This window comes from Rhinatrema bivittatum, chromosome 3 (genome assembly GCF_901001135.1).
Source record: "Rhinatrema bivittatum chromosome 3, aRhiBiv1.1, whole genome shotgun sequence".
Classification (NCBI taxonomy): Eukaryota; Metazoa; Chordata; class Amphibia; order Gymnophiona; family Rhinatrematidae; genus Rhinatrema; species Rhinatrema bivittatum.
This window is the reverse complement of record NC_042617.1, coordinates 77,036,561-77,051,322: the sequence shown is the minus strand read 5'-3', so window position 1 is coordinate 77,051,322 and position 14,762 is coordinate 77,036,561. Positions and strand designations below refer to the sequence as shown.

The 14,762-nt window shown below is 40.8% G+C and overlaps 1 protein-coding gene across 6 annotated transcripts in view; it reads left to right on the top strand.

Annotated features, from left to right (window-relative positions):
- LOC115086924 (lutropin-choriogonadotropic hormone receptor-like) overlaps positions 1-14,762 on the top strand; it is a 316,916-nt gene that overhangs the window by 105,203 nt on the left and 196,951 nt on the right. For all 6 annotated transcript variants that reach the window (XR_003855369.1, XR_003855368.1, XM_029593400.1 and 3 more), the window contains exon 3: positions 10,727-10,801. Coding sequence is in view for 4 of the 6 variants with exons in the window: in XM_029593400.1 (XP_029449260.1) it covers positions 10,727-10,801 (75 nt within the window). In the remaining 2 variants the exon portion in view is untranslated. The remainder of the gene's footprint in view (positions 1-10,726; positions 10,802-14,762) is intronic.

Below are 14,762 nucleotides of genomic sequence, written 5' to 3'. Positions count from 1 at the left end.
TTCAGAAATCCACCATCCTTTAAATACAGTCTCCTCCCATTTTCTCTGAGCTTTCCTCCCTCCAACTTCTTATCATGACCCCTAGTACTTGAATTTATTTGATATGGAAAATGCTTTCTTGTACTTTTTAAAAGGTGCTAAGTATTATCTATCAAATTCATCCTTTCCCTTCTTTCTCCCAATGCGCACATTTTGAGTTCCTTAAACCTCTGTCTGTACCATCTTGGTTGAATGCTTATGTCCTATCGATATACTTGCAAAGGAATGGCCTCCAGAACTGAACATAGTATTAAACTGGGATCTTATTAGTGACCTATACAAGGGCACGATTCTTTCTTTTTATCCTTCTTGTGATACCTCTCTTAATGCACCTGAAAACTCTGTTAACTTTCCCTTTCTCTTTATTGTATTGAGAGGCAATCATTAGTTCATTCAATATATAATGAAGGTTGAAAAAGAGTAGCCAAGTGGTTAGAAAGAACAGCAGGCTGAGGAACAGAGAAGCCTGCTTCTCCTATTGCTTGTGACCTTAGACTAGTCACTTCACCCTTCATTGCCTCAGGTACAATTAGATAGTAAGTCCTTTTAGGCAGGGATAACTACAGTGCCTAAATTGTAACTCATCTTGAGCTCAGATTTGGAAAAGGGAAGTAATTAAATCCAAATATGATTACTCTCAGGCTTCATTTCTATTTGCAGTTGCCAGTTCTTATCTTTCTTATTTATAAGTGGTTAATATATTTTTGCAAACAGATGCATATACACTTCTCTGCATCTCTTGAAGCACAACTCCCAAACCCTTTCTTTTTTTCTTTTTTTTTTTACCCCTCCTGGTGTGGATACCCTGTTACTGATTTTTGTGACAACTGCTAGTAAACACATTTTTCCCTCAAGTCTCCTTTCAATGTTGCAAATAAAAATAATTTGCATGGCAGAGTGATGGCATAATAAAGATGGCAACCAACCACATTAATGACACTCCAAATGTATTTTGTGTAATAAATCAATCAAATTAAATAAAGTACAAAAATATATAAAAACATATAATTGTGGGATTTAATCAAAATATTGAGCATAAAATGAAAGCATATAAAAACCCAAACATATTGAAAATCATATATAGTCATGTATAGGCAATTTTATCTGCATTAGGTGACATTCTTAAAGCACAAAACCAAACACCTATGAATACACAAGCTGACTTAAAGAAAATATTTCTTTTTAACAAATGTTTATAGTACAAGTATATCAAAAGGTCTTCCTATACATAAGAACATAAGAACATAAGAAAACATAAGAAAATAACACCCTCCAGATCTTATAGAGCATAAGAACATGTCATACTGGGTCAGACCAAGGGTCCATCAAGCCCAGCATCCTGTTTCCAACAGTGGCCAATCCAGGCCAAAAGAACCTGGCAAGTACCCAAAAACCAAGTCTATTCCATGTTACCGTTGCTAGTAATAGCAGTGGCTATTTTCTAAGTCAACTTAATTAATAGCAAGTAATGGACTTCTCCTCCAAGAACTTATCCAATCCTTTTTTAAACACAGCTACACTAACTGCACTAACCACATCCTCTGGCAACAAATTCCAGAGTTTAATTGTGCATTGAGTAAAAAAGAACTTTCTCCGATTAGTTTTAAATGTGCCACATGCTAACTTCATGGAATGCTCCCTAGTCTTTCTATTATCCGAAAGAGTAAATAACCGATTCACATCTACCCGTTCTAGACCTCTCATGATTTTAAACACCTCTATCATATCCCCCCTCAGCCGTCTCTTCTCCAAGGTGAAAAGTCCTAACCTCTTTAGTCTTTCCTCATGGGGGAGCTGTTCCATTCCCCTTATTTTGGTAGCCCTTCTCTGTACCTTCTCCATTGCAACTATATCTTTTTTGAGATGCAGCGACCAGAATTGTACACAGTATTCAAGGTGCGGTCTCACCATGAAGCGATACAGAGGCATTATGACATTTTCCATTTTATTCACCTCCCTTTCTAATAATTCCCAACATTCTGTTTGCTTTTTTGTCTGCCACAGCACACTGAGCTGATGATTTTGATGTGTTATCCACTATGACGCCTAGATCTCTTTCTTGGGTGGTAGCACCTAATATGGAACCTAACATTGTGTAACTATAGCATGGGTTATTTTTCCCTATATGTATCACCTTGCACTTATCCACATTAAATTTCATCTGCCATTTTGATGCCCAATTCTCCAGTCTCACAAGGTCTTCCTGCAATTTATCACAATCTGCTTGTGATTTAACTACTCTGAACAATTTTGTATCATCTGCAAATTTTATTATCTCACTCGTCGTATTTCTTTCCAAATCATTTATAAATATATTGAAAAGTAATGATCCCAATACAGATTCCTGAGGCACTCCACTGTCCACTCCCTTCCACTGAGAAAATTGTCCATTTAATCCTACTCTCTGTTTCCTGTCTTTTAGACAGTTTGTAATCCATGAAAGGACATCAACACCTATCCCATGACTTTTTACTTTTCTTAGAAGCCTCTCATGAGGAACTTTGTCAAACGCCTTATGAAAATCCAAGTATACTACATCTACCGGTATCTAGATCACAGAGGTAGTCCAAGCCACCGTTTTTTCAAAAATAGACTATTGTAACTCCCTCCTCCTGGGCCTCCCTACAAGCACCACTAAACCCTTACAGGTAGTCCAGAACGCAGCCGCTAGAATCCTAACAAACTCCAAAAGAGGCGACCACATCACACCCATACTTAAGAACCTACATTGGCTCCCCATAAGCGCCACAATCATTTATAAATCCCTCACTATCCTACGCAAAACCATCCACAATCAACTCCCATGCACACTAAAAATCCTGCTACGATTCCACACCTCAAATAGACCAATTAGAGAGGCCTATAAACAAACCCTCCACACACCCTCCATCAAATCCACCATGCATTCCCTCACCAACAAACAGGCCTTCTCCTTAGCGGGTCCTTCCCTCTGTAATGACATGCCCCCCGACCTCCGCCAGGAAAGCTGCCCATTCACCTTCAAAAAAAACTCAAGACCTGGCTGTTCACCCAAGCCTTCCCCTAATACCCCATTACAGGCTGGTGAGCCTCAATTCCTTCTCAGCCAATCCTAACCGCCCTAAAAGGCCAATGATTTCCTCACTATGCTACGCCATGCTACCCTGTAGACTCTACCGGGACTAATGTATATTGTTGATATGTATATGGTTGACATGTTCACTGTTGATCTACCAGATATCAGACACTTCCTTACCCTGCCAAGCTATGCTACCTGACAAAAACTACAGTGCATTATGTATATTATTATTGTTGATATGTTTTCTAAGTTCATTATTACTAATTCCTAGTTAGAACTTCCCCCAGTATTCTGTTGTTCTGTTCCCCCCTTCGCTTGATTATTCCAGTTCATTGTAACCCACCTAAATAGCATTTAATGTAACCTTTCATTGCACTTTTGTTCCATGTAAACCGATGCGATGTGACATTTGCCATGAACTATGGTATAAAAAAAGAATTTAAATAAATAAATAAATAAATACACAGTACTGAAAACAAATAATCCAAGTAGACACACAACAAACCACCATAATTATATATTACAAATATCCATCTAAGCACCGTTATGAATATTGCACTCTTTGTTTTTATTTTATATTTTTTTATTCTCTTATATAAACCATTTTTATATAGCATATCCTTTATACTTTTATCCATATTTCTACTCCATATTTTTACAATTTTATTCATTTTTAATCCATCTAGAAAAAGATTATAAATGATCATTATCTGAGGATCTCATCCCAAGATGATGACTTGAGAGGATGCACTGAATGGAGCTCCTATTTCCCTTTCAACTTTTTCTCATGGTTAAGCAGAAGGAGAGGATGTGGGGAGTTGCCCCTACTCACCCCAAGCTACTCTAATATGGCAGACGGTGATCCCAGAGCTCTTTCAGGCTCTCCCTTTGTCAAGTTTGGACTTCATTGCTGCTGAGTCTGAGGGAGTGGCGCAGCGGCCTAAGACAAGCGTGGAAGTTTCGCTGAACGCAGCTGCCAGAGCACCCCCTCCCCAGCATGCTCAGTTTCTGTGTTTGGCGCTTTGGATCCTCCTGATGGCACTTTGGATGGAGGCACAGGGAGGCCGGTAATTTCTAAGGGAAGAGCTGCAGAGGATGCCAACAGGAGTGAAGTTGGGACCCAGAAGGCTGAGGAGAGCACACAATAATTTTTGGATGACAGTGGAGTGCTGTTGCAGTCAGTTGTTGGCATGCCTGGTCCATCTGTGACTGTGCTGCCTGGTTTACAACAAGATGAGCTAGCTGTGGTCCCAGAGGTTAGACCCTGGACAACTAAGCCCTTCCCCATCACATTAGATAGCATTTGGAATGTTCTTAAATTTCAATGACCACAATCATGAACCATTTTCTTACTCAGATACAATCGCAAGAAGCTTCAGTGGTGGCTGTTTTAGAACAGATTGAAAGTTTGAAACATACTATGGGTAACTTATTTACTGTTCAGTCTGCATTGGTTCTGGTCCATCACAGATTGGAGAATTTAGAGAATATTGTGAAAACTTTAAATCTACTAATTCTGAATTTCCCTTTAGTTTCAATTATATCTCCATCTGAATTATTTAAAACGTATATGCAGGAAGTACTTGGAATCTCAGAGTGTTATGCCTTCTATTCATAAAGGGGCAGATTTTTAGAGGAACGCGCTCGGGGTACATTTGTGCACGCTACCCGGCGTATATTACACGTGTAACCCTTTGAAAATCTACCCCAAAGCCTTTTACCTCACAGGTGGGAGGGGGGAAAAGTCAGGGTTACTGGCCAGGCTTTATTAAATCAAGATAGGACTGGTATGGATATTTCTGCAATACCGGAATCAACAATGGTGGACAAAGCACACAGAGCGACACGGATAGTGATATTTGCTTCTTTACAAGATCGAGATCGGGTCCTCTGTTTGTTTTTCTCATTCAGCTCATATTTTGTTCATGGGCTATAAGGTCTCGATTATTCCTGATTTCTGTAGGGGTTTCAAACTGTGGACCCAGGCAATGAGTGGGTCCACAGTTTGAAACCCCTAAGAGCCATTTTTACCTATGAGGAACTGGGGAAGTTGCAGTGATGGTATGCAGGGTTGTCTGATAACCAGCCAGATTCCATTGGCTGCATTAGCTTCCTACTTTGAAGCTGATCTTAGGGTGACCAGCATTAGGCCCCTTGCGTGGCCCTGGGAGCAGCATTTTATAGGGGTCTGAACAAGCTGCAGTATTTCAAGTTGGGTACTTGCCAGGTTCTTGTGCCCTGGTTTGGCCTCTGTTGGAAACAGGATGCTGGGCTTGATGGACCCTTGGTCTGACCCAGCATGGCAATTTCTTATGTTCTTGTGTTTTTTTGTTTGTTTTTTTTTGCCTCGTCTACAGATTCCTAAGGGGAAAACAGCATCGTTACTTATTGTGGCTGTATCATCCTGCAAGTGTAAGCCAGGAAGGACCTTATGTTTGTGAATGTATTGTTTTCTTATATTAAACTCTCCGTTGGCAAGGAAATTCACAGATGTTATATTCTTTAATGAGAGATCCCTGGCATTCAAGAGTTCAGAAGGAAATTTCTTGCTATGTGTCAAGAGGTTGTGGCTTTGGGGACTCATTTCTTTTTACGATTTCCTTGCAAATGTATGACTGTATTCTCTACAGAGAAATGCACTTTATTTGAGCCCTCTCAGCTTCGTACTTTTATTGATTTCAGAGTCTCTAGCAGTGATTGATTTTTTTTTTTTTTTCGTTTTCCTTTTGCGGTTTGGGTGGTGGTTGGGTTGGTAGGGGGAATCTGCTGACTTTGTATTTTGAGGGAGTGATTATTCTTCTAGGAAATATTTCCTATTTTTGTTTTTTTCCTTCATTTTTCTCCCTGGTTTTCTAGGCCTTCTTATTGTATGGTGGTCTCTGTAGCAAGCGACTTGTTTTTCTTTTTTTAATGCATTTCCTTTTATGTTTTTCATTGTTGCTTGCTATTTCTTTTGCAAGAGTATGCCTGTATGTCTATGTGTTAAAGTCTAAATAAATAGCTTAAAAAAGGATTATGACAATTTGTAAACTATGCATAGTACTTATTTCTTCCAGACAGTAATATGCTAGCAGGTTTTGAACTGCTGTTTGGTGGGGGAGAGGCAGCTGTCCAAACTGGAAAGTGCTAGGGATCTGGTCTAATTTGGATACCCTGTTCACATTTCTTCATCTTCTTTTCATATGTTTTAGAACAGTATGATTACAATTCAAATCTGTTCACAGTTGGGTTTTTGGAGGAAATTTTCCTTTAAATCGCAACCCCTGAAACTAATATTGCAACATTGAATATGGATTTCAGTGCCACAGAAACTGTTTGGAATTGCTGCTAAAACAAAGGATAGTGCAATTTATTTTGTTACTACCCATAAATTACTTTATTCTGAAGTCCCCCAAGTATATTGGGAAGGAAATTCCAATACTATGTCCTAATAGGTAGCTAAAGATCAGATGGAGCTGAATTATTAGTCCTGCCTTTACATCAGATATATTGCTCACAGTTTATTTCAATAATAGCCTTTTCTTATGCAGCCCCCGCAATGTGGAACACGCTCCTAATACAGTTAAGGAAAGAGGGTGATGTCAGAAAGTTTAGAAAAGGCCTAAAGGCCATATTTTTCCAGTTGTATTTTATGAATGTTGTTATCTTAACCTGCCCTGAACAATGCTCTTGGAGGGGCAGGATATACATTTTATTATTAAACAAATGAATAATACCAGAGGTAAATCTTGCCCGACAAATCTGATCAATGTCTTTGAGTGGGTGACCAGAGAGTTGGATCAAGGGAGAGCAGTAGACGTAGTGTATTAGGATTTCAGCAAGGCCTTTGACAAAGTTCTTCACAAGACTTGTAAATAAACTGTGTGCCCTTGGTATGGATCCTAGAGTGACTGACTGGGTTAGAAACTTGGCTGAGAGGAAGGCAACAAAGGGCAGTGGTAAATGGAGTTTTCTCTGAGGAGTGCCTCAGGGATTGGACCTTGACCCGTTTCTTTTTCAACATTTTTGTGAGTGATATAATAGAAGAGTTGTCAGGAAAGGTTTGTCTTTTTGCTGATGATATCAAAATCTTAACAGGGTGGACAGCCAGGAAGGAGTGGAAAACATGAGGAGGGATCTAGTGAACCTCATGGAATGGTTTAATGTCTGGCAGCTAAAATTTAATGCTAAAACATGCAGGTAATGCATTTAGGCTGCAAAATCCCAAGGGAAAGGTACAAAATTGGAGGTGAAATTCTTCTAAGCACAAAGGGAGTGTGGGATCTGGGGGTAATTGTATCTGGTGATCTTAAGGTAGTCAAACTGGTGGATAACGCGACAGTAAAAGTGATAAAGATGCTTGGCTGCATAGGGAGAGGAATGATCAGCAGAAAAAGGGAGATGATATTGCCCCTGTATAGGCCCCTGGTGAGACTTCACTTGGAATACTGTGTACAGTTCTGGAGACTGCACCTTCCAATGAATATAAACAGGATGGAGTCAGTCCAGAGAGTGACTACTAAAATGGTCAGTGGTCTAATTCTACAACATATGGGGATAGAATTAAAGATCTAAATGTGTATACCCTAGAAGAAAGGTGATAGAGACATTCAGATATCTCACAGATTTCCATGCACAGGAGGTAAGCCCTTTTCAATGGAAAGGAGGTTCTCAAACAAGGGGTCATGCAAGGAAGTTTAAAGAGGGTAAAGTCAGGAGTAATTTTAGGGAATATTTCTTTAATGAGAGCATGGTGGATGCATGAAACAACCTCCCAGTGGAAGTGATGGAGACAAAAACTGCTGTATTCATGAACCCTTGGGCCAAGGCAGGTTTGACACAACCTGCAGGGAGGAGTCCTGTAGGTCTCCACTGTTAGCAGGCAGATCCGGATGAAACAGAGGCCCAGCTGGCATTTTGCATTTACCAGCCCTTGTTCCCCTCAGGATGAGCCTTTGGGTGCCCGGACAGGTCTTAGGTGGGGAGCACTGCTGAATGAGGAGAAATTCGTTGAAGGGTAGCTGGGTTGATGTAGACAGAGGTCAGGTATATCCAGTGGCAGACAGTGGTCGGTGGCAGGCAGTGGTCACTAGCAGGCAGTGGACAAGCATGTCCAAAGGCACGCTGAGGTCAAACCAGGTATCCATCCAAAGTGAAGAAGGGATGGATAGGAAGGATGGGTCAGGCAAGGAACACTGAAGACTACTCAGGGCCTGAAGACAAGACATTGAAGGCAAGGCTGGGCTGAAGACGAGACCCTGAAAATAAGATACTATAGCAACACGCTCTACACATGACCTGTTGCTGAGGTACCTTGGGGCTAGAGCATTGCCCTTTTATTAGACTTTGGTTCAGACATTATTGATAGGGACCATGAGGTCTTTCCCACCACGGTCCCTTTAAATGAGGTTAAGCAACAGGAGGGTGCACCTTGCAAGCAGCAGTGGCAGCATCTCGCCACATCGAGGAGTGGCAGCCAGCTCAGCAGGAATCATTGGCGGCACCCTGCCACATGCACTGCAGTGTTCTGAGTTTCTCAGCCAGCCCAGAGATGAGAGCAGCAGTCCGTGGGACAGCCCGCAGACCAGCAATCATAACAAAACAATATCTGAATTCAAGAAAGCATAAGATAAATACAGGGGATCTCTAAGAATGTGATGAGCATTATAATGCTAAATTAATTGGAAGGATGGGCCATACTGCCTTTTTCTGCCTTCATGTTTCTCTGATTCTTTGTTAGTAGTCCTGCTCCAGGAACAGTGCTGATATAGTAACCATATTTATTTTGGTGATAGAAACAATGTACTTTTCTCAATATTGGTTCCTGTGAGCCCCTATTGTAATGTTTTGTACCTTAATGAGTTTTTTTATTTGATTTGATTTCTATTCTGCTTTTTAGCACTTTAATATATATGGTATATCTATATATGCTGCCAATTTTTTCTGCCAAGTTTCCCCTTAGTTTTAAGTATGATCTTTGTGAAACCCCATTAACTACTTGATATGATTGCTTTATGCCATGAAAGTTTACCATAAATATTAGAGATGTGAATCGTGTCCTCGATCGTCTTAACGATCGATTTCGGCTGGGAGGGGGAGGGAATCGTATCGTCGCCATTTGGGTGTTTAGAGTATCGTGAAAATCGTTAAAATCGTGAACCGGCACACTAAAACCCCCTAAAACCACCCCCGACCCTTTAAATTAAATCCCCCACCCTCCCGACCCCCCCCCCCCAAATGCCTTAAATTACCTGGGGGTCCAGCGGCGGTCCATAGCTAAATCGGGGGAAGGGGGAGGGCAGGAAAACCGGCACACTAAAACACCCTAAAACCCACCCCCGACCCTTTAAATTAAATCCCCCACCCTCCCGAACCCCCCCCCCCAAATGCCTTAAATTACCTGGGGGTCCAGCGGCGGTCTGGAACGGTCTCCTGCAATTGAATCGTGTTGTCTTCAGCCGGCGCCATTCTGCGCCGCCATTTTGCAAAATGGCGGCGCAAAATGGCGGCGGCGGCGGCGGCGGGGCGGCGGCGGGGTTCTGGACCCCGGCTGAACGACCTCCTGCAGTCGATCTCCTGCCGGCGCCATTTTCCGTACGGAAAACGATTCACGGCAGGAGATCGCTCCCGGACCCCCGCTGGACCCCCAGGGACTTTTGGCCAGCTTGGGGGGGCCTTCTGACCCCCACAAGACTTGCCAAAAGTCCAGCGGGGGTCCGGAACGACCTCCTGCAGTCGAATCATGTTGGTCTATGGCCGCCGCCATTTTGCGCCGCCATTTTGCAAAATGGCGGCGCAGAATGGCGCCGGCTGAAGACAACACGATTCAATTGCAGGACGCCGTTCCAGACCGCCGCTGGACCCCCAGGTAATTTAAGGCATTTGGGGGGGTTCGGGAGGGTGGGGGATTTAATTTAAAGGGTCGGGGGTGGGTTTTAGGGGGTTTTAGTGTGCCGGTTTTCCTGCCCTCCCCTTTCCCCGATTTACGATTTTTTTACGATAAATCGGGGGAATTGGTATTGTATCGTGGCCCTAACGGTTTTTGACGATTTAAAATATATCAGACGATATTTTAAATCTTCAAAAAATGATTCACATCCCTAATAAATATATTCAGTATATAAATATACTCAGATCTCAGGGCTCCCTAAGGAAAATGTATGGCACATATATATTTTGTTGAATCAGTTGAATGGTAGGTGGGGGGAGGGGAGGTAGTGGTAGTAGACATTCCTCTTACTGCTATTCACCCTGAATATCTTCTTTTAGACTGTTTCTAATATCTTTTTTTTCTGTTGAATATCTCCCAAATATCAGCATTCACAGCAGTTGGTATTTGACCTTTTTTTTTCCCTGATACCCACCCTTCAGAGACCAGATTTGTTTTGGGTGAAAGGCACCCAGTATTTCCAGTTTCCCCTTCTCCCACCAGCAAAATGATATTTCTGAACGAGTGCTGGCATTTGGAGGATAGGGGTAGGGTGTATCCATATTACATTACAAATGTAAAAGATGCAAATTTGCTGCAAATGATTTTCAGCCAGCTAGCAGTGCTTCTTGTGACTTGCATTTACTTTTCAGGTTTCATTGTATTTTAATGGAATTAAGAGAAATGTCAAGTCTATAAACATTTTCCTCATTCTTTTACAGTGAAATATATCACAGTGATTCTCTGGAAAGAATTGAAGTTAATGCATTTGACAGTCTACCGTCTTTGACTTCCCTGTAAGTGAAAAGTATTACAAAACTATTGTCCTTACAACTGAAGCATCCATCTATAACTAGAGAAAATATACCACTTGTAGGTGGACTTAATATTTTGGATTAAATGTATTTTGAATCACAAAATTACCTTTGTTCCCTCCTTCATGCACCTTCTCCTCCCCCTCCAACATTTACAGCCTTCTTTAATCTTCTCTTTTGCATATTAAATGTTTTTTTTCTTTCCTTTATATTTTTAAGACATGCAATGTATTCTGTATGAGGAAGATGCTCAGTTTTTGGTGCTTAATAGATTGCAGTGCAGCAGTAATGTTAGTATTTTAGACTTGAAAATATTAAAATTTAAAAAAGTAAACCACAACCAAAATGTCCATTCTTTATTGTCATTTTCCAAATATACCAGAGTAGATTATATACCAGTTTAATAAACTTTTCAGTAATATAACATTGCATAATATAGGATAGATGGAATTAGGATTATATATATTTAATGTGGTTGTTGGTATAGGCTGGGACGATAACTTTTAATGTGGCACGTGAGCGCACATGTGCATGTGTTCATCAGCCCACACCCAAGGACCCGGCCATTATATAACATACACGCGTATATGCACGCATGTTATAAAATAGCCTGACTTCATGCACATGCGTGCAATTTTAAGTCGGCATGTACCTGTGCACACAAATACCACTTCTTCTTCTGCATAAGTGGGGAGATTTTAAAAGGCACACATGCCAATGCCATTGCCAATTTTCCCAGTTTGTTCCTAGTTCACTCAGAACCCGCCAGTCCTTCACAAAGCTGTTACATCACACGTGACTCACAGGGAAGGGTTGGTTGCTATGCCAACAGAGATGGGCTGGTTGGCTGGATGATGTTTACAGTAATAGTTGAGTGAAAAAATGCACCTGTTACCATCCCATTCACTCCCATGAGCCAATAGACCGGTAGGAATGAACGGGACCAAAACAAATGAATGTCCCTGTTCCTTTCGTGGACCCCCATTAATGAAATGAATGGGTCCCATTTGTTTCAGATGTACATTCATTTTAATATGAATCACATGCCTTTTCTCCACCCACTGGTCTGACTCCTCCTAGTGACTATGCACTTTTAAATTTTAGTATAAAGGACCCTCTCTTTGGGGATAGACCTTTCACACAATACATGCCTCCTGATATACCCCTTGCTATAAATGTCCACATTAGTAAGAGTCTTATAAGCCTCACATTTATTTCTAAAGAAAAACCTAAGCTTAGCCTATCTATCTGAGTCAAACATTACTAAAAGAGATGCAGAAGTAACCCCTTCCACTGATGATTCTAAAAAGTGCAAAAGGATCAAAAATTCAAAAGCAACCTTTTCTTCTTCTTCAACTCCATATTCCCCCTCTAAACATTTAGCTGTTGGGAGATAAAAGATCTTAATAGCTAGATTCTAATGTACCTCCTTTAAACAGAATTTGTACATTACTAAGAGGGAAATGCCAAATATATATTAAAAAAAAAAATAACTTAAATTGTTTTTTCTAATAGCATTATTGAGATTTTCAGTCTTCCTATACAAAAATAGTATTTGTTTTCACAAAGTCCCTATTCAAGTCCTGAACTTTCATCATTTGATTTTCTAGAACTTACAACCATCACATATTTTTAAAGCACCGAATTGAGACTTATCCTGGGACTTAACTTCTACAATTGCTTTATCCAAAATATCAATGTGGCCAAAAACAAGAATTTCCAACTTGGCAACCTCTTCCAAATCTCCTGCAGGGTGATGTTAGCTGGCATGCTAATAGTAACAGTCTTTCTTCTTCTATCTGCTCCTCATACCATGGAGCTGATCTCCCAAGCCCCCAGAAAAACTTGGGGACTTTTCAAGAAAGAAATCATCATTGCTCCCTTTAACTCTAGCACTGCTCCTAAGATGCCCAATGTTTCAGTTGTACATGACCGCAACAAGAAAATACTCACCAAACCAGAACTGCTAACCAGCTGTAAAAACACCATTTCATGATCTTCCAGAGCCAAAATACACTTCCACCCACAGGGGGATCTTGTAATCATCTCCTCGGATACCATTGCTCCTAATAAATTAAGAAAATAAGAAGTGTCATGCTGGGTTAGACCAAAGTCCATTTTTCCCAGCATTCTGTCTCCAACAGTAGCCAGTCCAGGTCACAAGTACCCAGTGGATCCCCAATAGTTGAGTCATTTCTTGTACCTCACTTCCAGGTCTGCATAGATAATAAAAACTAGTTCTGGACTTTTCCTTCAGGTACTAGTCCAATCTTCTTTTGAGCCCCACTTTGTAAATTGCATTTACCATATCTTCCAGCAATAAATTAATTCCTTAGCTTCATTGTGTGTTGAGTGAAAAGATACTTCTCATTATTTGTTTTAAATATGCTGGTTGCTAGTTTCATGGAATATCCCCTAGTCCTAATGTTGTTTGAAAAAAAGTAAATAACCATTCCCAATTTACTCATTCAACCCCACACATGATTTTATAAAATTTCAATCATATCCCCTTAGTCTTTTCTTTTCCAAGCTGTTTAGCCTTTCTCTTTAAGGAAGCTTTTCCAACCCCTTTATCATTTTTGTCACCTTTTTCTGTACCTTTGCTATGTCCGCTATGTCTTTTTTGAGATAAGGCGACCAAACTGCACACAGTGCTCAAGGTATGGTAGCATTATGATATTCTCAGTTTTGTTCTCTATTCCTTTCCAAATAACTCCTAATATTCAATTTGCCTTTTTTTTTACCACTGCTGCACACTGAGCCAATTGAAGGTATTATCCACAAGGACTCCAAGGTCCTTTTGTTAGATTGTAACTTCTAAGACGGAACCCAGCATTGTGTTCTTGTAGTTGGGATTATTTTTTCCTACATGCATTATTTTGCACTTGCCCACATTAAATTGCATCTGCCATTTAGAAGCTCAGTCTCTTAGTCTTATAGGGTCCTTCTGGAGTTCTTCACAATCTACTACCGTTTTGATGACCTGAAACAATTTTTTGTCATCTTTAAATTTGGTCACCTACTCATTATTCCTTTCTTCACATCATTTATGAATTTTACAAATAGAACAGATCCCAATACAGACTCCTGGGGAACTCAACTAATGACCTTTCTCCATTTAGAAACTGATCATTTAGTGATATTCTCTCTTTCCTGTATTTTATCCAGTTATCAGTCAATAACAGAACACTGTCTCTCATTCTATGACCTCCTATGATGGGGGTTGATAAATGCCTTCTGAAAATCCAAATACACTATATCAACTGGTTCACCTTTGTCTGCATATTTATTTACACCCTCCAAATCACTAGTAAATTGGTAAGGCAAGACTAACCTTTGAAAAACGTATGTTGAGTCTCCTCCATTAACCCATGTCTATTTATGTGTTCAGTAAATTTTGCCTTTAAGAATAGGTATGACCATTTTTGCCAGGCACCATTATCAGGTTCACCAGTCTGTAGTTTCCAGGATCATCCCTGGAGCCATTTTTAAAATCTGCTGTCACATGGGCCACCCGCCAGCCTTCTGGTACCATGGCATTTTATTTTTGTAATTCAATCTTTTTAGTTGTTATTATTTTATTGTTGGCTATGTAAACTGCATTGATTAATTATTAGAGATGTGAATCGGAACCGGAATCGGTTCGGATTCCGGTTCCGATTCACATCATGGGGTTTTTTCGTCCGGCCCCATCATGGTTTTGCTTATCAGCTGCGCCCGAGCCGATAAACAAAAAACCCACCCTGACCCTTTAAAACTAATCCCTTAGCTTCCCCCACCCTCCCGACCCCCCCAAAAACATTTTACAGGTACCTGGTGGTCCAGTGGGGTTCCCAGGAGCGATCTCCCGCTCTCAGGCCGTCGGCTGCCACTAATAAAAATGGTGCCGATGGCCTTTGCCCTTACCATGTGACAGGGTATCCGTGCCATTGGCCGGCCCCTG